Source organism: Ochotona princeps, chromosome 5, assembly GCF_030435755.1.
Source record: "Ochotona princeps isolate mOchPri1 chromosome 5, mOchPri1.hap1, whole genome shotgun sequence".
NCBI classification, from domain to species: Eukaryota; Metazoa; Chordata; class Mammalia; order Lagomorpha; family Ochotonidae; genus Ochotona; species Ochotona princeps.
This window is the reverse complement of record NC_080836.1, coordinates 49,477,170-49,500,682: the sequence shown is the minus strand read 5'-3', so window position 1 is coordinate 49,500,682 and position 23,513 is coordinate 49,477,170. Positions and strand designations below refer to the sequence as shown.

Sequence of the window (23,513 nt, the reverse complement as noted above, 5' to 3'; positions counted from 1 at the left end):
ATTTCTTAATCTTTCACATACCTTATTATAAATAAAATAATTGGTGACCCACTCTAACTAGTAGTTGTGATGTTTTAATATTTGTTGTTTATAAACTCTAGCAGCACCAATATTGCTTTTTAAGCTGTTAATCCAGCTGTATGTTTTGTGATGAAGCTTTATAGCAAATAATTTGATAATGTAATTTTAAAACTTGAGTTGGAGGCAAGGTTGAAAGTTTCAATCTGTTTTGCTTTCTTTTAGATCTCACTCAGTCCTCAAACGGGTGTAGCAACAATGTGAATGCCTGTGAACAGATCTGCCTGCCTGTGCCAGGAGGACTGTTCTCCTGCGCCTGTGCCACTGGATTTAAACTCAATCCTGATCATCGGACTTGTTCTCCATATAACTCCTTCATTGTTGTTTCAATGCTGTCTGCGATTAGAGGCTTTAGCTTGGAATTATCAGATCATTCTGAAGCTTTGGTGCCAGTGGCTGGCCAAGGTATGCCAACTCCAATGTAATGAAGAGATGACTCCATGTGGGGCCACAATAACGTGTCTTCCTGTTTGAATACAGCATACACAAAGTGTGCCCTTATAGGTAAATAAACCATGTCAGACAAGAGCCACTTTAGAGAGGTTCTCAAATTCCAGTGAGCGTCAGAATCACCTTCAGGGCTAGTTAGAAATCTGAGCTTGATCCCATTTCCATGTTTTACTGATTTAGAAGTTTGTGCTGGTGTTAGTCCCTGAAATGTGAGATATTGCTGACTCCTGGACTACACTGGGAACCAGAAGCCTAGACACACATAGAATGTGGTGGGAACTTGTTAGAGGTGTTATGACTTGGTATTCATGGTCACTGCGCTCTTTCTGTCTTATTTTAAAGATTTATTTATTTGTTGGAAAGGAGTAGGAAAAGAGGAAGAATATCTCCTATCCTTGGTTCATTCCCTGTTTCTGGGCCAGGTTGAGGCCAGGAACTAGGAATTCCATCTGCGTCTCTGATATGACTGGCAGGAACTCAAGTATTTCAAGAACTTCTGTCTCCCAGGCACAGTAGCAGGGAGCTTCATTGGAAATAGGGTAGCCAGGACTTGAACTCCTATACTGATAGGAGTTGAGTGTGTCCCAAGAATCTGCTTGACCTTGCTGTGTCATAATGCCCTCCTTTGTGTCTTATTTATGTTAGCGGAGATGTAACATGGAGGCTTTTCTGCTATGAAATATAGTAATTAATAGTTTACAAATAGTAATTTCTTAGTTTGTCTTCAGTGAATTAAAGCATAACCATATTTTTGTAGTACTTCATACTTGTGTGCTGTGAATTTATAAAATAGTGTGTCTCCAGGTCAACAAGAGCTTTTAGGTCTATGTTGCCACAAGAGAAACTGGGAGTTTAGTAGCATCATAAGAAGTGTGTCAGGGCTTGGCACGATAGCTCAGTGGCTAACCCCTCACGTTGTACATGCCAGGATCTCATATGGGTGCTGGTTCATGTCCCAGTGACTCCACTTCCCATTCAGTTCCTTGTTTATGACCTGGCAGAGCAATAGAGGATGGCTCAAAGTGTTGGGATCCTACATTTGTGTGGGAGACCTGGAAGAAGTTCCTCTTTTTTATGTAAATCTGTCTTTCCAATAAAAATCAGTGAATATCTATTAGAAAAAAGAGAAGGGTGTCATAGGCTAAGATTGAAATAAAGAATAGAAGGAAAAGGAAAAAGGAGGAAGGGATACAAGCATGGGAGAGATGGTCAGAGAGAAAGAAATTCACCTGGTAGAAGAAATCAAGGAGTTCTTTCAGTAACCAGGTTCACTCATGCTTTCTGCTGGTCAAGCCTGCCATCAGTCATTTCTCCATGGAGTCTGAGCTCTTTATTATGGGAAATGATATTTAGAAACCAAGATCTACATTGTGGATGTGCTCATTGCATTTGGAAGACAACCAGTTTTATCTTGTAGTGGGGAATTGGTCAAAGCAGGGATTTGGAGAATGAGGATTAAGAAGAAAAAGAGGGCCCGGCGGCGTGGCCTAGCGGCTAAAGTCCTCGCCTTCAACGCCCCGGGATCCCATATGGGTACCAGTTCTAATCCCGGCAGCTCCACTTCCCATCCAGCTCCCTGCTTGTGGCCTGGGAAAGCAGTCGAGGACGGCCCAGTGCATTGGGACCCTGCACCCGCGTGGGAGACCCGGAAGAGGTTCCTGGTTCCTGGCATCGGATTGGCGCGCACCGGCATGTTGCGGCTCACTTGGGGAGTGAACCATCAGATGGAAAATCTTCCTCTCTGTTTCTCCTCCTCTCTGTATATCCGGCTTTCCAATAATAATAATAATAAAAAGAAGAAAAACAGATATTTGAAAGTTCTAGTTTTAGCTAGAGCATTGTTTAACAGCATTTTCTCAAATATTCCAGGTCGAAATGCCCTGCATGTGGATGTTGACGTGGCCTCTGGTTTTATTTATTGGTGTGATTTTAGCAGCAGTGTGAGATCTTACAATGCAATCCACAGAATCAAACCAGATGGCTCTTCTTTTACTAGCCTCATTACAAATGGGATAGGAGCAAATGGAGTCCGTGGTATTGCAGTGGATTGGGTAGCAGGTATGTAAGTCATAGAATGATGTCTATGTTTTTATCTAAGTCATTTTATTTTTATGTCAGAAAGTTTGGCCTAGCTGATTATTGAGATCATTTAAGAGAAATTGAGTTGTGCATGTAGATCAACCTATGTATTAAATACACAATAATGTATTTCAGTTGAAAGATTTTTAACAGATTATTTCATTTTCTTCTAGTAACACAATCAAAACTATAAGCAAACATGGGTGTAAATACTAAGTTATGTGGGTTTGTTTTTCTAATATCTAATTTTTGAAATAGAATGTTATACCATCACATTCATTTAATTTAAATCTGAGCAATCTTAACTGTCAAATTTTTAATTGCTTCCTCTTAGTAATATAAAATAATTTAGATCATTAGGTACTCTTGCTACTAGCAGCTATATTGAAATATCTCATCCAAAATTGCATTAACTTATTTGTATTGATTCATACATTACTCACCTATTTTTAACTGTACACAGTGTAACAAATATAAATTTTGGAATACAGTACAATTCTAATGAAAATATGTCTATCCTTGTATAAGAAGGCATAGTCTAATAGATTTTATTTTAAACACAAAATACACTAGTATAGTTAAATAAAACTTTAATTGCTTTAGAAATTCACATTTCTAATTAGAAATCCACTATTTCTCCCATCCAAGTACTAACCAGGCCTGACCCTGTTTAGCTTCCAAGAAATCCACTATTTCTAATGGTATAGACAAGAAGGTCAACAGAAAAACAGACAACAGGGTCAGATATAGTCCTTTGCTTATTTTTGTAAATGAATTTTAGTGGAGTACAAGTCCATTCATTTACACATTACCTATATGAATGCCTTCATATTATAATGGCAAGGTTGAGTAATACTGAACGAAACCACATGTTCTTCAAAGCCCCAAATATTTACCACTGGACTCTTTAGAGGAGAAGTTGGCAATCTCATATTAAAGAATTAGAGATGAATACCAAGATATGAATTTTCCTGATACTTTGAAATACCCTTATGGTGTGTAAGTGTTTATGAAGTCGAAATAGATAATGAAAACAGTATTTTTGTGACATTTAATTAGCCTTGTTTTTCTTTAAGGTGTTTTAAGTCAGATAATAAAAGAAGAAAATAGGTGTGTCTTGATAGCAAGGTTGATGCTTTAATAATTGACTTTAAAGCACATGACATAAATAACTTGACTCGCTATTTCTTCTACACACCATTTTGCTTTTTTAATGGAAGCATTGTTTTTAAGATTTTTAAATTAGTTTTTAGTAGGTTCAAAGTGGTTTGTAGATATAATTCTAAGAGCAGAATAATATTCCCTTTCTTCCCCCATAACCTCCCCTCTCTCCTTCCCATCACCTTCTTTTCCCCTTTCTTCCTTTCTTTTTTTACACTTTTGAAATAATATTTTAAGTTTGCATCAAGGTAGAAGGGCTTATAATTAACTAAATAAGAAGTCTAACTAATAAAAAGACCGTGGTTTAGTGGAAATAGGTAACAACTGTAAACAATAATGGAAAAATAACCATTCCACTCATTTACAGTAAACTTTAAAGTGATCACAGATCATTAAAACTACAGTAGTATAGCATTCTTAATCATTGGTTGACAAAGACATGAAACAAAATATACAAAGCTATATTTACAGTGATATACATAGGCATTAAAAAAATTTAGTTCTCACATGTAAGGGAGAATATGAGAGGTGAGAGTGGATATCCTTGTCTTGTTCCAGATCGGAGGTGAAATGCTTTCAGTTTTTCCCCACTCACTATATTAACTGTTGGTTTGTGGTATATACCCATTATAATTAGAAGAGTGTTCCTTCTATTGCTATCTTGGAAGGATTTTTTATAAAGGGTTTAGGAACCCTGTCAAATACTTTCTCTGCATCTATTGGGATGACTTTATGATTTCTGTTCTTCATTCTATTGATTAGTTTATGCTATTTATTTATTTGTAAGTGTTGAACTACCATTGCATTGCTGAGATGAATTTCACTTGATCATTAATCATATAGGTCTGTAATTTTTGTGTTGTGTATCAAGGTCTTGTTATCAAAGTAACGCTGGCTTCATAAAAAGAGCTTTACAGAATTCCATCCTGTTCAACATTTTGGGCAAGTTTGGAGAGTATTGAAGTTACTTCCATCCTGAATGCTTTGCAGAGCTCAGTGGTGCAGCTCTCAGGTCCTGGACTTTTCCTTGATGGAAGAGATTTGATTACTGCTTCAGTTTCATTGTTTGTTACGCGTCTGTTTAGGTCGTCTATGTCTTCTTGATTTAATCATGATAGGTTATGTGAATCTATGAATGTATCCATTTCTTCAGGGTTTTCCAATTTATTACCATATAGCTCTTCAGAATAGTGCTAGTGAATCTTCGTAATTCAGTGGTGTCAGTTATAATATCTCCCTTTTCATCTCTAATTTTACTTATTTGAATTTTTCTTCTTTTTTTGTTAGGCTAAAGACTTATCTATTTTGTCTACTCAAAAATCAACTTGTTTTATTGATTTTTTTTGTATTTTTTGTTTCAACTTCATTTGTTTCTGATCTGATTTTTATTGTTCCTTGCTTCCTGTTGATTTGGGGTTTAACTTGTTCTTGTCTGTCTGTGGCTTCAAAGTGCATCATTAGATTTTTGATTTGAGACATTTATGGTTTTCTCTAATGTAAATTTCCTCTTAATTCTGCCTTGGTGTATCCCACAGGTTTCAATATGTTATTCACACTATTTGTTCTAGAATTTATATTGTTCTGCAATACCCAAAGACAAGTGGGCTTTGGATTGGTGGCTTTTTAAATATTTTTATTGCATTTTTTGAATTAATTTATACATTAATTACATTGTATTACGTGACAGTTTCATAGGTACTGGGATTTTCCCCACCTCTCCCCAAACCCTCCCCCCATGGTGGATTCCTCCACCCCGTTGCATAACCACAGCTCGAGTTCATTTGGGATTCCTGGATTGGTGACTTTTGAAAGTTCTCTGGGGTGAGAATATCTCTATTAGAGAGAAAGACTTCAAAAGTTAATGGAAAATGCATACTTAAATTATATACAGCTTTCAATATTTTATCAGCAGATTACACTTCTTTTAGTTCCTTTTTTTTCCCCCAAATGTTTTGGAGTGCTCTTATATTTTGTTCTGGATTTGAAAAGATATTCCCTTTCATTCTTGCTTTTCCACTCATTGATGCACTCCTTTATTTTTCTGTAGGAAATCTTTATTTCACCAATGCCTTTGTGTCTGAAACCCTCATAGAAGTTCTGCGGATCAATACCACTTATCGTCGTATTCTCCTTAAAGTCACAGTGGATATGCCTAGGCATATAGTTGTAGATCCTAAGAACAGATACCTCTTCTGGGCTGACTATGGACAGAAACCAAAGATTGAACGTTCTCTCCTTGACTGCACCAATCGAACTGTGCTTGTATCAGATGGTATTGTCACACCACGGGGCTTAGCAGTGGACCGTAGCAATGGCTATATTTATTGGGTTGATGATTCTTTAGATATAATTGCAAGGATCCATCCTAACGGAGGAGAATCAGAAGTGGTTCGTTATGGCAGTCGTTACCCAACACCCTACGGTATCACTGTGTTTCAAGATTCTATCATATGGGTAGATAGAAATTTGAAAAAAATTTTCCAGGCTAGCAAGGAACCAGCAAACACACAGTCTCCAACAGTGATAAGAGACAATATCAACTGGCTAAGAGATGTCACTATCTTTGATGAGCATGTTCAGCCCCGTTCACCATCAGAGGTCAACAACAACCCTTGCTTGGAAAATAATGGTGGGTGCTCCCATCTGTGCTTTGCTTTGCCTGGACTGAGCACTGCAAAATGTGGCTGTGCCTTTGGGACTCTACAAAGTGATGGCAAGAGCTGTGCCATTTCAACAGAAAACTTCCTCATCTTTGCTATGGGCAATTCCCTGAGAAGTTTACATTTGGACCCTGAAAATCACAGTCCACCTTTCCAAGAAATAGATGTGCAAAGAACTGCCATAGCTGTAGACTATGACAACATAAATAATAGATTTTACTTCACACAACAAGTAACCTCTGGACGTGGCCAGATTTCCTATATCAGCCTATATTCGGGGAGCCAGTCTCCAACTGTCATTGCTTCAGGTAAGTGACTCCAGGTATACATAAAGGATTGTATGTTTCTCATGCATGTTGGGACTCTAATATCATTGTGTGTGTGTCTGCTGATGTTTGTCCAGATATAGGGACCCCGGATGGTATTGCCTTTGATTGGATCAATAAGAGAATTTACTACAGTGACTACTCCAACCAGACGATTAATTCCATGGCTGAGGATGGATCTAATCGTACTGTAATAGCCCGTGTTCCAAAACCAAGAGCAATTGTGCTAGATCCTTGCCGAGGGTATGCCATGGTCTTTGTCTCTTTGATCCTTGTTTCTGGAGTGAGTGGAGCCTGAAGTCCTTTACGTTGATAGGGAACCAAAAGATTACGGACTTACATAAGATTCAAAGGTGAAAGCCCATTGAGTAATTTCACCTGGGGAAGAAGATGTATTGCATAATACCTTTGTGGTAGAAAGTTTGGTAGCATGCTAAGTCCTCAGTGTTCTGACTCAGAAAATCTGTTTTGGGCAAGTTGTGTGGGTAGGAATACTTCAGGATTTCTTTTGCCATATTAGCAATTAAAAAGAGCTGTTGTTTGGTTACCTAAAAAGAACTGTGAGATTCCTTCTGGGCAATAATTTCAATTCCTTTTGGATGCCTAGGTACATGTATTGGACTGACTGGAGTACGAATGCCAAAATCGAGAGGGCCACACTGGGAGGAAACTTCCGGATACCCATTGTGAACACTAGCCTGGTTTGGCCTAATGGACTCACTCTGGACTATGAGACAGACCTGCTCTACTGGGCGGATGCTAGCCTGTATGTTTTGGTTACTCACTATGGGTGTTGATGAGGGCTATTTTCTCCTACCTATAAAGAAGAGGAATTTGCAGAATGTGACAATAATATAATGTGTCAGCTAAATGTTGCCAAAACATTGAATCACAGTGTTTAGAGTTATGTGTTCTAGCTTAATGAATGCATATGTGAAAATTTAACTGTTGCTTGAAATTGGGTAATTATGAACTAGAAACATTTCAAGATACATTACTAGGTACATCTATTGTTTCTACTATGATTACAAATGTAATTGCTCAATTTATAGTCAACAAGCTCTAGGTAACTTGCATAAAACAGGAATGACAAACTGATCTTAGAAATAGAGAAAGAGTGGAGGGAGAGACATTAATACTCCATCTGTTGGTTCATCTCCAATGACTACAGTGGCTGTGTCTGGTCCAGGCTGAAGTCAGGAGTGTGGAACTTCATCCAGGTCTCACATATGAATTTCAGGAACTCACCTATGTGGCCCATTCTCTGCTTTTCAGGCACATTAGCAAGGAGTTAGATTGGAAGCAGAGTGGCTGGGACTTAAATGAGTGCTCCAATATGGAATGCTGACATTGGCACACTGTTCCGTAATGTTGGTCTCCTAAGTTTCTAAAACATTCCTATTTATTTATTTGAGAGTGAGGCAGGGCTGTCCCATCTACTAGTATACTCCTCAGATACCTGCAATGGCTGGATCTGAGCTGGACTGACACCAGGTGCCAGGATCTCAGTTCACGTGGGTGGCAAGGACCTGATTATTGAGTCCTCACTGCTGCCCCCTGAGGGCAGGAAGCTAGAATCAGGAGCCAGATTAGAAATCAAATCCATATGGAACAAGGGTAACATGACCTACATTAGCTGTTCAGCCAAACGCCTGCCTGATGAATGACTTTTAAATGCATACTGATATTGAATATTTTCCTTCTGGAAAATATATTCCTTCTGGATCTGGTGTAGTAACCTAGTGACTAAAGTCCTCGCCCTGCATGTGCCAAGATCCCATATGGGCACAGGTTTGTTTCCTGGCTGCTCCACTTCCCTTCTAGCAAACTGCATGTGGCCTGGGAAAGCCGAAAGCCTTGGGACCCTGCACTCATGTGGGAGACCTGGAAGAATTTCCTGTTTCTTGGCTTTGCATTGGCTTGGCTATGACCATTAGCGGGGACTTGGGGAGTGAACCAGCAAATGGAAAATCTTTCTCTGTTTTTTCTTCTCTCTGTAAATCTGACTTTCCAATAAAATAAGTAAATCTTTAAAAATATTTTTCTTTAATCTTTCACTTTTGATCATCTTCTCAAATTAGCCTTTTCTTTTCTGGAGTGCTGCTTCTCAGAAAAGCTCCTAATTTTTTCCTAATAAATTTCTTTCAGCTTGGTATGTAAATTAGTGTCTAACATCACAGTCATTCTAAGGCAATAGTTGAAAGAGTGAAATTATTTGATTTATTGTGGTTTGTGTTTGCTGATTTTCTAAGGACTTCAGTCATTAGAAAAGTACCTGACATCCTGATGATTTCTTTACTTTGAGACCAAACAGTGACGCTCTGTTTCTAAGTCTGGGTCATTGTAGGTCCTCAGTAATGTCAAATTTAAAAAGTCACTCAGGACATGGGAAAGAAAGGTAACCAACATTTGATGGAGACTCTGCCTGTGTGCCCAACAGCAAGTTCCATACAGTGCATGGATCCTTTAGTTATTTTCTCTTGATTACTTTGGAAGGTTGTATAATATTTGGAAGGCAATGCTTCCTATAGATCATCATTGAATAAGCACACAGCACATGTCCTCCATAGATGATGCATTCTAGTTTCCAAGTGCCCTACTTGAAAAGATAGTTGGAGGCTTGTTTGAAACAGTGTGTAGGCCCAGGCCTTGGACTGTCTTAAACAAATGAATTCTTTCTGGATTTCAACATTTTTCTCCCCACTATCTTCATTTTAGGCAGAAGATTGAACGCAGCTCTCTAACAGGCACGGAACGTGAAGTCATCATCAATACAGCCTTTCATGCTTTTGGCCTCACCATCTATGACCAGTATATTTACTGGACAGACTTCTACACACAAAGAATTTATCGGGCTAACAAATATGATGGGTCGGATCAAATGGCAATGACCACGAGTTTGCCTTCCAGGCCCAAGGGTATCTCTACTGTTGTGAAGCACCAGCAGCGACAGTGTAACAACCCCTGTGACCAGTTCAATGGGGGCTGCAGCCACATCTGTGCACCAGGTCAGCTTTGCTCATGAAGATTAAAATGTGTAGGATGATACAAAGAAGCACTACTAAAGGAATTGAGGGAATATTCCCCTCTAACAGGAGAAAAAAAGCCAAATTCCTCTTGATTTCAATGTAATTTATAAAGTAGATTAGGGGGAAGGGCTATATGTGGAGAGGAAGACTTATCCTATATTGTTGTCTGTTAAACATGGAGCTCTCTCGTGAGAATGTTGAGGATTCGAGCTTGATGAAGGTGGCAAGCAAGATGAGGTCTTTGGTTGCCCCACTTCAAGACTTAAAAGAATCCCACCAATGTGCTTACCTCCTTAACAAAGGATTTAGTTCTTTTGCTTTAACATGGGTGAGGAATATCCAGCACGCAGGCAGTACTCAAAATCTATTGCAGGCTCATTTTGAAACTGATAAGTTTGTATGGTCCGCAAATGACATTATAAATATCCAAATGTCCCTTGGCAAAAAAAAAAAAAAGATTCCCTATCCTTGGGAGGTATTGGCTATGAATTGAAATATTTCTGGTAATTTAAAAAAAATAATTCATTTTTATTTGAGAGGCAGATTTACAGAGACAGGAGAGGTGGATAGCTAGCTAGCTAGCTAGATACCTTCCATCTGCTGAAACACTCTCCAAATGGCTGCAATGGCCAGAGCTAAGCTGATCTGAAGCCAGGAGCCAGAAACCAAGAGATTCTTCTGGGTCTCTCACGTGGGTACAGTGATCTGAGAACTTGGCATATGCTCTGCTGCTTCCCCAGGACATAAGCAAGAACTCAGATTGGAAGTGGAGCAACTGGACATGAATTGGTGTCCATAGGGGATGCCAGTACAATGGCAGAGGATGAGTATGCTAAGCCATGGCTCTGGCCCTGATTTCTGCTGACTTTTTAGGGTGCAATGTAATGTTTTTCATCATGTGTGTTATAAAGAACAATGCACTCATTAATAGATGTGTCTTCTGATACTATCACTTTGCAATTTTTTTTTTTCCTGAAAAGACAATCCTGACAGTTGAAGAAAGAGTAGAATGACTTGGCACATTTACTAGAAATTGGTGGTTGTTTTTCTCTTGCTCATAAGGCAGTGGGCAGGATTTTGATGGCTTGTCTTATCTAGCATGTTGTGCAGAAGCTCTTTCAAGTGCTGATCTGAGCAAGAAGGCTCGTTATATCCATCTTTGGCTTCTTTTTGCTCTCTCCCTCTCTGCAGGTCCAAATGGTGCTGAATGCCAGTGTCCACACGAGGGCCAGTGGTATCTGGCCAACAACGGTAAGCACTGCATTGTGGACAGTGGTACCCGTTGTGCAGAATTCCAGTTCACCTGCCTAAATGGGCGCTGCATCCAAGAGCAGTGGAAATGTGATAATGACAACGACTGTGGGGACAACAGTGACGAACTGCAGAACGTATGTGGTAGGTTGCACTCTGAGCTCTTTATCCTGTGTTTATCACTGCTGCGGTAGTTCCGTAATGAGATCCTGGCTTGGTCCTTGTCAAGCTCTGCAGCCCTAAGAAAGTTATTTAACCTCTTTGAACCTCAGACATCTTGTCTGTACTATGAGTTATTGCTAGGATCCCTGTGAGAGGTGAGAGACCACAGTAAACACTTGGCATAGGGTGTGGTCCGTGCCCAACACAGTTTCTCATACCTGATCCGGCTTCAGCTATTATTCTAGGATCTTCCTAGAAGAGACATCATCTATGCAAGAGTTTTGTTATGATCACTCCCAATCTTTGCGTATGATTGGAGAGATGAGGGCACAGTGGTCTTTCTCACGGAGTTCTGAGATTGGTTATTTTTTTCCAATAGACCATGCACAGGACTGAATTTTAGTTTTTCCTAAAAAACTTTGCTTTCAAGCTTTTCTGTGATTGAGATACACTTTTAAAAGAGGTAACAGAAAGATGGGGTGACTTTTTTTTGCTTAAATTATTTCAAATGCTTTCAAAAGACGTATGACTTGTTTTGCTTTATCTAAAGTATTGTCTTACTTTGCATGCCATCTGGTGGGCAGTTGTTTTTGCCTAGGAAGGTAAACTTAAAATTTGATTTCATCATATTTTTTGAAATTAAAATGATGTTTTCATTACTAATTTTGTTCCTTGCCCCAGCCTTTCACACCTGTCCGCCAACAGCGTTCACCTGTGCCAATGGGCGCTGTGTGCATTATCATTACCGCTGTGATTACTACAACGACTGTGGTGACAACAGTGATGAGGCAGGGTGTCTGTTCAGGAGATGTAATGACACCGCAGAATTCACTTGCAGTAACGGAAGGTGCATCCCTCAAAGCTTTGTCTGCGATGGCAGAAACAACTGCCATGACAATGACACTTCGGATGAGAAACATTGCCGTAAGTTGACCTGTGGTGTTTACTGTGAATTTGGGTTTGGAGTATTTGATCACAAGGCATTAAATTTCTACATAACAACAAAGGTTTAAAAGAAAAGCCCCCGTCTTTCTAAAACCTATGTTTCCTTTAATGTGTTGTGTCAGCTGATTTTAAATATGACTGAAATGAACACATTTGAATTCTGTACTTACATTCATGGTTCCATACAACCATTGAATATTTTAATCTTGGAAATTTTGTCCACCACTTGCATATCTGCTAGATTAGAAAGTTCCATGGTGAGATTTTTAAAAATAATTTTAAGTCTCTGTCAGTGTTTTTGGACAAAAATGACTGTGTTAACACATACTAATAAATATGCAAAAAACTAGGACAATATTGACTAAACTGGTATTTCTCTTAAATTTTTATCATAGATAAGTCTTTAAATTATTTTTGTGTGGAATCTATACATAAGTTTTTTTAAAGAGATTTATTTATTTGAAAGTCAGATATACATGCATGTGTGTGTACACACACACACACATCTTCCATTCACTGGCTCATCTCCTAGATGGCCACAACTGCCAGAGTGGATTAGGCCAGGAGCTTGTTCCAGGTCTCCCACTGGGTAACAGAATCCCAAACATTTGGACCATAATCATCTACTTTTCCCAGACCACTAGCAGAGAGTTGGTTCAGAAGTAGGGCACCCATATGGGATGCCAATTTCATGAGCAGAGGCCTTACCTGCTACACTATGATGTTGGTCCCTCTATGTTAGCTTCTTGGGGAAACAAGAGAGTCTGCTGTGAGTCCAAGCATGGTATTTTAAGTCTGGATAGATCTACCTGTTCTTCAGCTTTTGTAGGTAGGTATCAGTAGCATCTGCTGTATACAAATTTTTTTCTTTCAGAAAATTTTAGAAATATAGCAAAGAAGAAAGAATAATGTAAGGTACTCCTCACCCAGGCTTATGTTGTTCTATCTCCTGTCACTTTCCCCCAGCATTTGAAAGCACTCCTAGACATGCATTTCATGGGAAAAGACATTTTGGAAGTCAACTACTCTATCGTAGTGCTCAGCAAAATCAGGAATATTTACTTAAAATCTTTGAGAACCCAGTCCATATTAAAATTTTGTCACTTGTCCTCAAAATCTTTTTCTTTTCTTTTACTTTCAATCTGTTCAACTGAGGATTCAGACAGTGACTATACATTGACTTTAAATTTGACAGCTGTTTAATCTCATTCACACCACAACAGATCTCACATTGTTTTCATTGACTTGTTAGAAAAATTGGTTGATTTGTCCTATGGAATATTCCACATTTTGGATTTGACTGCTTGTGTAATGATATACTTTAACTTGTTCTATACTACTTACTTCTTCTGATCGGGCATTTAGACCTAATGGGTTATTATCCTGGATTAAATTTTTGGGGTAAGAATGCTTCATTGGCACAGCTATGTATTTCCTGTTGCATCATGTCACGAGGCACATAGAGCTTAGTTTTCCCACTTTATCAGAGGACCAAGTATCAACTTAAACCCACCTTCACCTGATGGCGTCAGCACACGTGGGTGATGGCTTCATCAAGGTTACCAAGTTGCAAAGTGAAAATTATTTTATTTGTCCTGCTCTTATCTACTGAAGCTTTGCCAAGAAGAAATGTCTCCTTTAAAATGCTGTTATTAACTACTGTACTGCAGGATAAATCCACAATTTGGTTTGCAAGCTTTCAGTATAATGAGTTGATCACCCAGGGACACTAAATATTTATTTTTTAATTATATTGAACTCATGCTTATTTACATATTTGATTTATAATAAAGAGCCATAATTGATCATTTTGATATTTGTTACCCCTTCCAACCTTTTTCTTGGATAAGACCACATTCAGACTTCTACGCTTAGATCTCTCCTGTTCATTTCCTGCTCCAGAACTGGAATTAATCATTTACTCAAGCAAATTACTGCAGTGTTAGATTGCCCAATTCTGTTTTTTTATTGTTTCTAGGCTTCTTTATTGGACAGGGATAGGAAATAGTTTACTTTGATATTCCATTTAGATTTACTATTACAAGTTGTCTACTTAGATTTTTATAATCACAGTTTCTTCTTTTGTATTGCTATTGGTAGTTTCTAAGACAGTAGCATAATCACTTATTCTATGATCATTTTACAATGCTTATAATAATTTCAAATCAGTATAACAACAAAAACTGCACTATTAACAGCATATATACCTTGGACTGTATCCTAATATTATAACCCATTGGTGATATACAGTCAAAATCATAGCCATCAAGGCAATTTGAACTGTTTTCTCTGTTGTGTTATACTACCAACTTGGTTTATACATAGTTCCTTTTGTTATTCTTTCCAAGTTTTAAGAAACACTTTCCAATTTTTACTTCGTTGTTCTTATTTATACAAAATAATGTACATGGGTCCAAATTTAAAACTCTAAGACTAGGACTGGTATTGCGGCACAGTGAGTTAAGCTACTGCTGGTGATGCTGGCATCTTATATCAGAGCACTGGCTGAAGTCCTGGCTGCTCTGCTTCCAATTCAGCTTCCTGCAGATGCTGCTGAGAAGGCAATAGGTCATGGCCCAAATGCTTGTGCCCCTGTCACCCATGTAGGAGACCTGGATGGAATTCCTGGCTCCAAGTTCCAGCCTGGTCCAGCCGTGGCTTTTGGAACCATTTGGGAAGTGAACTAATGATTGGAAGATTTCTGTCTCTTTAAAATCTATAGCTATGTGACTAGATGAATTTACAGAAGTTTTCATCACACTGCTCACTCATGTTAGTCTGTCCAAGAGGGATGACATCTCTTGTAGGAAGATCTCCACCCTTGTACATATACACACATAGCATTTCAACTGTGAAAGTCTGAATTCCGAGGTACTTCTGAATCCAAAAGCTTTTTGGCACTGATGTGATGCCACAAGTAAAATTTCACACCAAGTTTCACACACAAATTATTAAAAATATTATGCCAAATTTCCTTTAGGCTATATATATAAGGTATATATAAAAAATAAATGAGTTTTGTGTTTAGATACAATCCCCAAACACTCTCATCATGTATATATGAAAATACTTCAAAAGCCATTCAGAATCCAAAATCTAAAGCACCTCTGATCTCAAACATTGTGTAAAAGGGAGCCTCAATTTGTGTCACACTTTTTCTTGCACAAAAGATAGCCTCTTATTTTGAATTGTGTTTTCTTACTGTAAATGATATATCCTGGAAATTGTGGCATCACTACTCAGTATGTAGAAATCCTAATTTTACAGCTACATATGGCTCCATAGGATGGATATCCTTCAGTTAGTTTACTTAACCAAAAGTAGGGACTCTCGTTGATATTATGAAATAACAGAACTAGACAATTTAAAAAGCTACAAAGCAATTTCACCTCCTTTTCACTCCACCAGTATCAACTGGAAAAGCCTCTTTTATCGCAAAATCTGTGGGTAGTGTAAGTGGTGTGGATTGTGGCTCTCTATAGTCTTTAAAAATGTCTCACTTTCATTGGGTAGGGTTCTGCAATAGTGCTGATGTCATGGACAGAGATTATGATATATATATTTGATATATTTGAACTGCATATCTGCTCATGTTTTTAAAGCTGATCGCACTTGTTCGCCTGGATACACAAAATGTCAGAATACAAATATTTGCATTCCTCGACTTTACCTGTGTGATGGAGACAACGACTGTGGAGATTTGAGTGATGAAAATCCTACTTATTGCAGTGAGTAAAATAAAATTGCTTCTCTTTCTGTGGCTCCAGTGATGCATGCCTTGAGCATGTGCACACACACACACACACACACACACACACACACGTTTGGGCTCTTTCCACTTGTGACCTCATGTTGACCTTGTAAGTAGATGTGCCAAGCCATTGCTTTAGGATGTGACTGAAGAGAGGTGGGATATCCCTTCTTTTTGTTCCATTGGTTGCTTCTCTAGATCTGAAATCTTTCTTCCAGTGACCTGCCATAATCAAAGAAACTTTTGAAATTAAGGACTTCAAAGACTGCAGGAAGAATTTGGATATTAAACCTTTATTATTTATTCCTAATATGGTTGTTGTGATTATTAGAACCTGGAAATATTTTTTATTGCCTTAGTTTGTTTAAATTTTAGAAGCCTTAATTTTGTATTTAGCAATTTGTTTTAAACATTTTTTTTGTATTTATAGCTCAAATTAAAAGGTCTTTCTTAAGCTCTGAGACAAGTACTGTAAGTAGATACATAATTTCAAAAACTTAGTAATTGCCCTTCTCCTTTATGGGTAATAGTGATATGTGGGAGTATATGGCCACTAGTCCTGTCCTAAAGAAGTCAAAGGACCTTGCAATTATAGGTTATCAGGCTGGATTTCAGTCCAGCCACAGGAATGGGTTGTACCAGTAGAGGCAACAGTAGGTGGAAGGAGAATTTTGGATAAAGTCATCAGACATGGCTAGCCATGTTTGAGTTTTTGCTGGTCCATTGGGAACCTCTGCTTTCCTATCAGTTTGCCCTAGCAAATCATAGGTTGTCATGGTTCAAAGCAAGGGGACATTATAGATTGGAAGGGTTATCAGACGTAATTCAGGGTTTAAGACATATAATGACTTGGAAAATTTGTTTGATCAGCTGCCTAGCGTTATTCAGAAAGAGTTCATGTTTAAGCATTAGCTTACTTAGATGAAAATCCCATATGACAAGAATGAGTAAGAGAACTTTGCTAACTCTCCAGAGGCATAACCTAAGAGGGCTAGATGGTTGTGGTAAGGTGAGCTTAGATATGTTTGTATTGGTTTTACTTTTAACTATTATTTCAGTATGGTTTATTTAAATTTGCTATAGCAAAATCCATAAAACCAAAGTTTTTTATAACATAACTTTTATGTTTTATATAACATAACCGAAGTTTTTATATAATATAATTTCATCATCACAAAGATAGTTCTCTGGTATTTCTGATAAGTACTTTTTAGTTTTTGGAGTTCTGGAATCTAGAAAATTTCTGGAAAACCAGGACAATGTTGGCTGCTTTTTCTAGTCCATATTCCTCATATTCATGGATAGGTGGTATGGAAGTCCATTTCCCAATCCCCAGTCTACCCAGCTCAGAATTGTATCCAGCTCAGAAACATTGTAAGATTGATGGGAACATGCTTATATTTTGCTCATGAGCTTCGTTTCTTCCCTCCTGCAGCAACTCACACATGCGCAAGCAATGAATTCCAATGCTCATCTGGGCGCTGTATTCCTCAACACTGGCATTGTGATCAAGAGGTAGATTGTCCTGATGGCTCTGATGAACCTGCCTCTTGTGGTAAGAGACTAAACAAAATTGACAAGCATTATGATGCAGCCAGACCACCTCGGTCTTTTCCACCCACTTTGAGTAAAGACCAGGGTCATGGTGGTAGAATTCTTGCACTCCCCACTGCTGCTCCCAGCTGGGATGCCAAAACCCCTCAACACATGCTTATTTAACAAAATATTTGTTTTATATTTTATGTCTTTGAAAGGTAGGCTTATTTATAGAAAAGGGGAGAGAGGGAGAAAAGAGAGAGAGAGAAGCATGGAATTCTGTCTGGAGCTCTCACATTTGTGGTAGGGGGCCAAGTACTTAACTAGCTTCTGCTGCTGTCCTAGGTGCATTGGTAGGGAGTTAGATTGTAAGTTGAGCAACCTGAAGTTGAAGTGGCATTCACATTAAAGTGACAAAAATCTACAACAAGGAAAGCCAGGTAGAGGGAGAGGGAATGCTAGGGTATGGTGTTCACAAAGTAAAAATGATTTTGGGTACAATAGAGATTTTAATACAGTAGCACATGAAATAATAGGTAGTTTATATAATTCCTTAGAAAACTGCTATTTCTCTATGGTACCTTTAAGGGAATGTTCAAGTTTATTTTAGTCACATAAGAGAAGGAGGATTTTCAGGGTTATTCAACTGGTTTTAGCCTTACCTGTTGGTCACTTTTCCACATATCCCTGGAGGACCTGCCCTGGCTGGCTACAACTAGGTTATAGGCCACTCCTGCTATAGTCGGGCTCTGCACTGCAAGACACTCTGTTCACTATGAGTACTTTTTAGTTTTTTCAACACAGCATCCACGAACATGTTCAAGCAATGAGTACAGATGTGATAGTGGGAGGTGCATCCCAAAAGAGTGGATCTGTGATGGCGACAATGACTGTGGGGACATGAGTGATGAGGATCAAAGGCACCACTGTGGTAAGTGAAGCCAGTTAATCCTTCTGCAGAGTCACTTCCAGAGACACACGGTAGAATTGCTGCTTTCCTGTACTTGGAAATAGACAGAGTTTTCTCTAATTGAGTGAAGTCTGACAGAATGTCACCTTTTCAGTTTTATTCCATTCTGAAAGTTCTTGATATGCATTTACCTGCACTTAAATCCCACAGAGTGACAAAAAGTGTTTGCATTTACTTTTCATGCTCTTGAATGTGACTGATAGAAATAGTGATTAGTGTTTCTCAAGTAGATAAAGAGAACTTGGTCATTCTTTTTTTTTTTTCTAAAGATTATTTTGAAAGAGTTGCAGAGATAGAGGGATAGAAGGAAAAAGTGGTGTGTGTGTGTGTGTGTGTGTGTGTGAGAGAGACAGAGAGAGAGAGAGAGAGAGAGAGAGAGAGACATGGGGGGGAGGGGTCTTTTCTGCTGATTCACTGCTCCAGTTGGCTATAATGGCCAGAGCTGGGCCATTCCAAAGGCGGAGCTTAAGAGAGAGAGAGAGAGAGAGAGAGAGAGAGACATGGGGGGGGAGGGGTCTTTTCTGCTGATTCACTGCTCCAGTTGGCTATAATGGCCAGAGCTGGGCCATTCCAAAGGCGGAGCTTTATCCAGGTCTCCCACATAAGTGGCAGGGGCCCACACGCTATAAGCTTGAGCCATCTAGTTAGCCATTTTAAGCATTAGTCTTCTCATTTGTGGAATTGGCATAAAAATACCTATCTTATATTGTGCTTATGTGGTTATGCTTTGTACAGTTAAAATGCTAACAAAAAGCAAAGACATTTGGCATCACATTAATAAAGTGGTGATGTATTTCTGAAGTCCTGAAGAAAAACATCTGACCTTAATTAATGTTAGGGATAAAGCTGAGATTATTTTCATAAGATTTATTTTATTTTTATTTCAAGAGGAGAGTTGCAGAGAGAAGGATAGAGAGAATGAGTGAGAGAGAAAGAGAAAAAGAGATTGAGAGAGAGGCAGAGAGAGAGATCCTCCATCCGTTGGTTCACTTCTCAAGTGACTGCATTGGCCAGAGCTGAGCCAGTCTGCTAGGAGTGTCCTCTGAGTCCCCCATGTGGCTGCAGGGTCCCAAGGGCTTGAGGCATCCTCTGCTGCTTTCCCAGGCCATAAGCAGGGAGCTAGACTGAAAGTGGAGCAGCTGAGGTTCAAACTGGCACCCATATGCATTCCAGCTAAGCATAGGAAGCTTAACTTACTATAACATCGGGCTGGCCCTGAGATTATTATGCTGCTTTCTTATTCTGAAAAATGCAAGATCTGAGCAGTTGAAGCAGAACATTTGTAGGTATGGAGATTTTTTTTTTTTTTTTAGTTATAGTAATACAAACTATCTGTTTTGCTCCTATTTCTGTTCACCTCTTGGAATATAATGTGAAAGAATTGACAGTTCATGATGTATTTTCATGTGGCTTCTGATTCTTCTCTGCTTTGATTTCAGAGACTCACAACTGCTCCAGTTCCGAGTTTTTGTGTGTCAATAACAGGCCTCCAGCCCGGAGGTGCATTTCTCGAGCTTGGATCTGTGATGGGGATGCAGACTGTGTTGATGCTGCTGATGAACACCAGAACTGCACGAGGAGATCTTGCTCTGCAAATGAATTCACCTGCTGGAATGGACTGTGTATCCCACAGTCATTCAGGTGAATTGGGGATTAAAATATTCAATAGCAACTCATGTATATACACTGGGCCAGAACTGCCTTCCAAGAGGCATAGAGAACACCTGGCACAGACCTCTGAACACGTTTGATTGTCCTCACAACACAGGTGTGACCGTCGCAATGACTGTGGTGACTACAGTGATGAAAGGGACTGCACATATCCGACCTGCCATGTGTCCGAATTCACCTGTCAGAATGGACGCTGTATCAATAAGGCCTTCGTCTGTGATGGACAAAATGATTGTGGAGACCAAACTGATGAAACAGAGCACTTGTGCCACATCCCAGAAGCCACATGCCCCCCACATCAGTTCAAGTGTGACAACGGACACTGTATTGAAATGGTGAAAGTGTGCAATCACCTCGATGATTGCACAGACAACAGTGATGAGAGAGGTTGTGGTGAGTAGACAGGCTTTGGAAAAAGAAAAGGAGGAATAGTTCTTTATGATTTATTAGCGCTTTCCCATCTGTCCTTCTAGTAGAAAACCACAATATTACTATTGCTTCCATCTTAAAAGGCAAGGGTTTCTTGGCATATGAGGTAGGTGATACACAAACAACCTTGGACTAATTCTTTGGCTAGAAAGTTATGAAAGAGAACAGCTGAGCAATTATGCAGACTATCATTTAAGAGTTAAATAAGGAGCCACATACTGTATCCCATAAATATGTGTGAATAAATGTGAATTTGGAGAAGTTTTCAACAACGGAGACCCCAACGTGAATAAAACAATGTTGATTCTGTTTGAAACTTTGGAACGGCTTATTCTCCTGAAGTGTGTTTGTGTTAGGACTCTCAGCCTGCCCTTCATTTGCATCTCGTCTCAGCTGATTGAATGGGAGAATTTTCTTCTCCCTCTCTCCCACACTTCCATAAATAAACCATCTGAGAACTGATAAATTGGGTACTGTTTGCTTAGTGCCATCTTGAAATTCATACTATTGGCAACCTGTCGGTATTTAAGCATTGTATGTTGGCATGCTTTGAAAAAAATATCATATATTTTTAATTGCTGTTTTATCTATTTATCTGATCTACTGTCACTATTCATTAAGTGCATTTTCCTTATTGACCCAGAAGTAAATAAAAAGGTTTGTGTCCCTGAAGGAAAAATAATACTTCCTCGAAGGAACATTGCAACAAAGTGCTACAGCAAGACAGCTGCTGCACAATCTCACTCATATGTAGGCTCAAAGAAAGTTGATTTCATAGAAGTATAAAAGGAATTACCAGAAGCTGGGGATGGTAGAAAGGAAGAATCGGAAAGGTTGATGAATGGATTTTCTGCTGTAGTTAAATACAAGAATAAAATTGAAAAGAATTAAAAATGAAAAAGAAAAAAGAAAGCAAAACAAACTGAGGAGTGGGTAAAAATCAGGGGCCACAGGGGAAACTAGACTGATCTCAGAAATTCAGAGACAGGAATATCTATGTACAGGATAAAGTGTCATCTGGAAACTGAGTATTTGCTCTAAAACAAGAAACAGCCACAAATTGCTGTCCAAGTTTCAATAAAAATAACATGTAGGAAGCAGAAAACTTTCCTATTTAGTGCTAATTCAGATAGATTTCCATTAAGCTTGAATTAGTTTTTCTTGCCTAAATCACACAAAACAAATCCTCAGTAGTATGCAAGACAAATTAACAAGTTTAATTTGAAGAGCAACTGATCTCATCAGGTCTATTCCAAACCCCCTAAGCATCCACTCTCAAAAGCAGGACAAGCCCATGGCACACCTAGTGTGGATTGCATCTGTTGAGTGTTGAGCTAATTTGGTGAGAGGCAAACGTGCACATTCATATGGTTCTGTGCTTTACCAGCACACCAGACAGACTCTTCTCTGTTGCTCTTCATTTTTCCCCCTCTCTTGCCATTTTACATTTAAAATTACTGGTTAAGAGAAGGTTAACAGGCATTGGATTAAAAGGCAATGCAAGCTTTTAAATTTCATTGGTCATTGAAGCAATAGGAAGTTAAAAAATTCATGGACTTTGGTAATCCCCAATTGACTTTTTTTTTTTTTTTTTTTTTTTTTTGGCGTGATTCATTGAGAATTGGCATTGTCCAGTAGAAACATTGTCTGTGGGCCATGATGGTAGGTCTGTTGTTGATAATTTACATTCTCTGATCACTCTCTCTCTCTCTTACCTGTAGGTATTAACGAGTGCCAGGACCATTCAATCAGTGGCTGTGATCACAACTGCACAGATACCCTAACCAGTTTCTACTGCTCCTGTCTTCCTGGTTACAAGCTGATGTCTGACAAGCGGACTTGTGTTGACATTGATGAATGCAAGGAGACACCCTATGTTTGTAGCCAGAAGTGTGAGAATGTCATTGGTTCCTACATCTGTAAGTGTGCCCCAGGCTACATCCGAGAACCAGATGGAAAGACTTGCCGGCAGAACAGTGACATTGAGCCCTATCTCATTTTTAGCAACCGTTACTATTTGAGAAATTTAACCACAGATGGCCACCTTTACTCCCTCATTTTGCAAGGACTGGGCAATGTTGTAGCACTGGATTTTGACCGAGTAGAAAAGAGACTGTATTGGGTTGATATCCACAGGCAAGTCATTGAGCGAATGTTTCTGAATAAGACAAACCGAGAGGTAATCGTAAATCACAAACTACCAGCTGCAGAAAGTCTGGCTGTCGACTGGGTTGCCAGGTAAGAAAATGATGACAAGCTTATTAAATGTAAGGATCAAGAAGAAAAACTATAACCATGTTTTCTTTTTGGGAATGGACTGATTTTCAACTTAGGTGACTGAGTGGGTGCATTTAATACTTCTGCGTATTTCCCTTTCTGCTTCGTATGTAATACTCAAATTGGATGCCACAGAACCTAAAATCCAGTGACTGAAAATTTGTCCTTGTGTTTTGTTGTGAAGAAAACATTACAGACATGGCATTCAGTCAACTGAAGATGATATAGTGGAATGATTCATGTTTTCATTGATGCACTCAGATATTGGAAAATGCTTCTGAGTACCTCCTAGCTGCCAGGCGTGGTAGCAGGCACTAGAGATCCAGAGGTTAAACATGGCAGGTGGACATGCTGTTCTCCTGGGACCCTCAGGCTTGTTCAGGAGCCAGTCATACCCAAGTTGGGCTGGTCATGAGACAAACAGTGGTTCAACTGAAAAATCTTTATTTCCAGAGAGTCTTTTTAGGATCAATGTCATTGCAGAAATTAAAATAAAAATAAAAAGCAAAAAGGGAAGGAATGGAGGATAGAAAAGTACCATATTGTTCTTAAAACTACATCTGCGCCCGTTTTTCTACAAAATTGTATCATGATACATCTATGAAATATATTAATTTTTCCATATACATATATACAATTTAAATTTATATTTAAATATATGTTTTTAAAAGAATGCCTGCCCTATACATAGATTTTACTGAATGGCAATATGTTTAGACCTGAAGTATCCTTGACATA

General features: G+C 38.8%; 1 protein-coding gene across 1 annotated transcript in view; it reads left to right on the top strand.

The window, feature by feature from the left end:
- LRP2 (LDL receptor related protein 2) overlaps positions 1-23,513 on the top strand; it is a 204,196-nt gene that overhangs the window by 130,697 nt on the left and 49,986 nt on the right. Inside the window, exons 37-50 of the mRNA XM_058664591.1 lie at positions 244-483; positions 2,398-2,586; positions 5,816-6,736; positions 6,832-6,997; positions 7,362-7,520; positions 9,473-9,762; positions 10,975-11,178; positions 11,878-12,120; positions 15,744-15,869; positions 17,328-17,447; positions 18,219-18,359; positions 19,838-20,039; positions 20,167-20,462; positions 22,220-22,736. Of these exons, the coding sequence (XP_058520574.1) occupies positions 244-483; positions 2,398-2,586; positions 5,816-6,736; positions 6,832-6,997; positions 7,362-7,520; positions 9,473-9,762; positions 10,975-11,178; positions 11,878-12,120; positions 15,744-15,869; positions 17,328-17,447; positions 18,219-18,359; positions 19,838-20,039; positions 20,167-20,462; positions 22,220-22,736 (3,814 nt within the window). The remainder of the gene's footprint in view (positions 1-243; positions 484-2,397; positions 2,587-5,815; positions 6,737-6,831; positions 6,998-7,361; positions 7,521-9,472; positions 9,763-10,974; positions 11,179-11,877; positions 12,121-15,743; positions 15,870-17,327; positions 17,448-18,218; positions 18,360-19,837; positions 20,040-20,166; positions 20,463-22,219; positions 22,737-23,513) is intronic.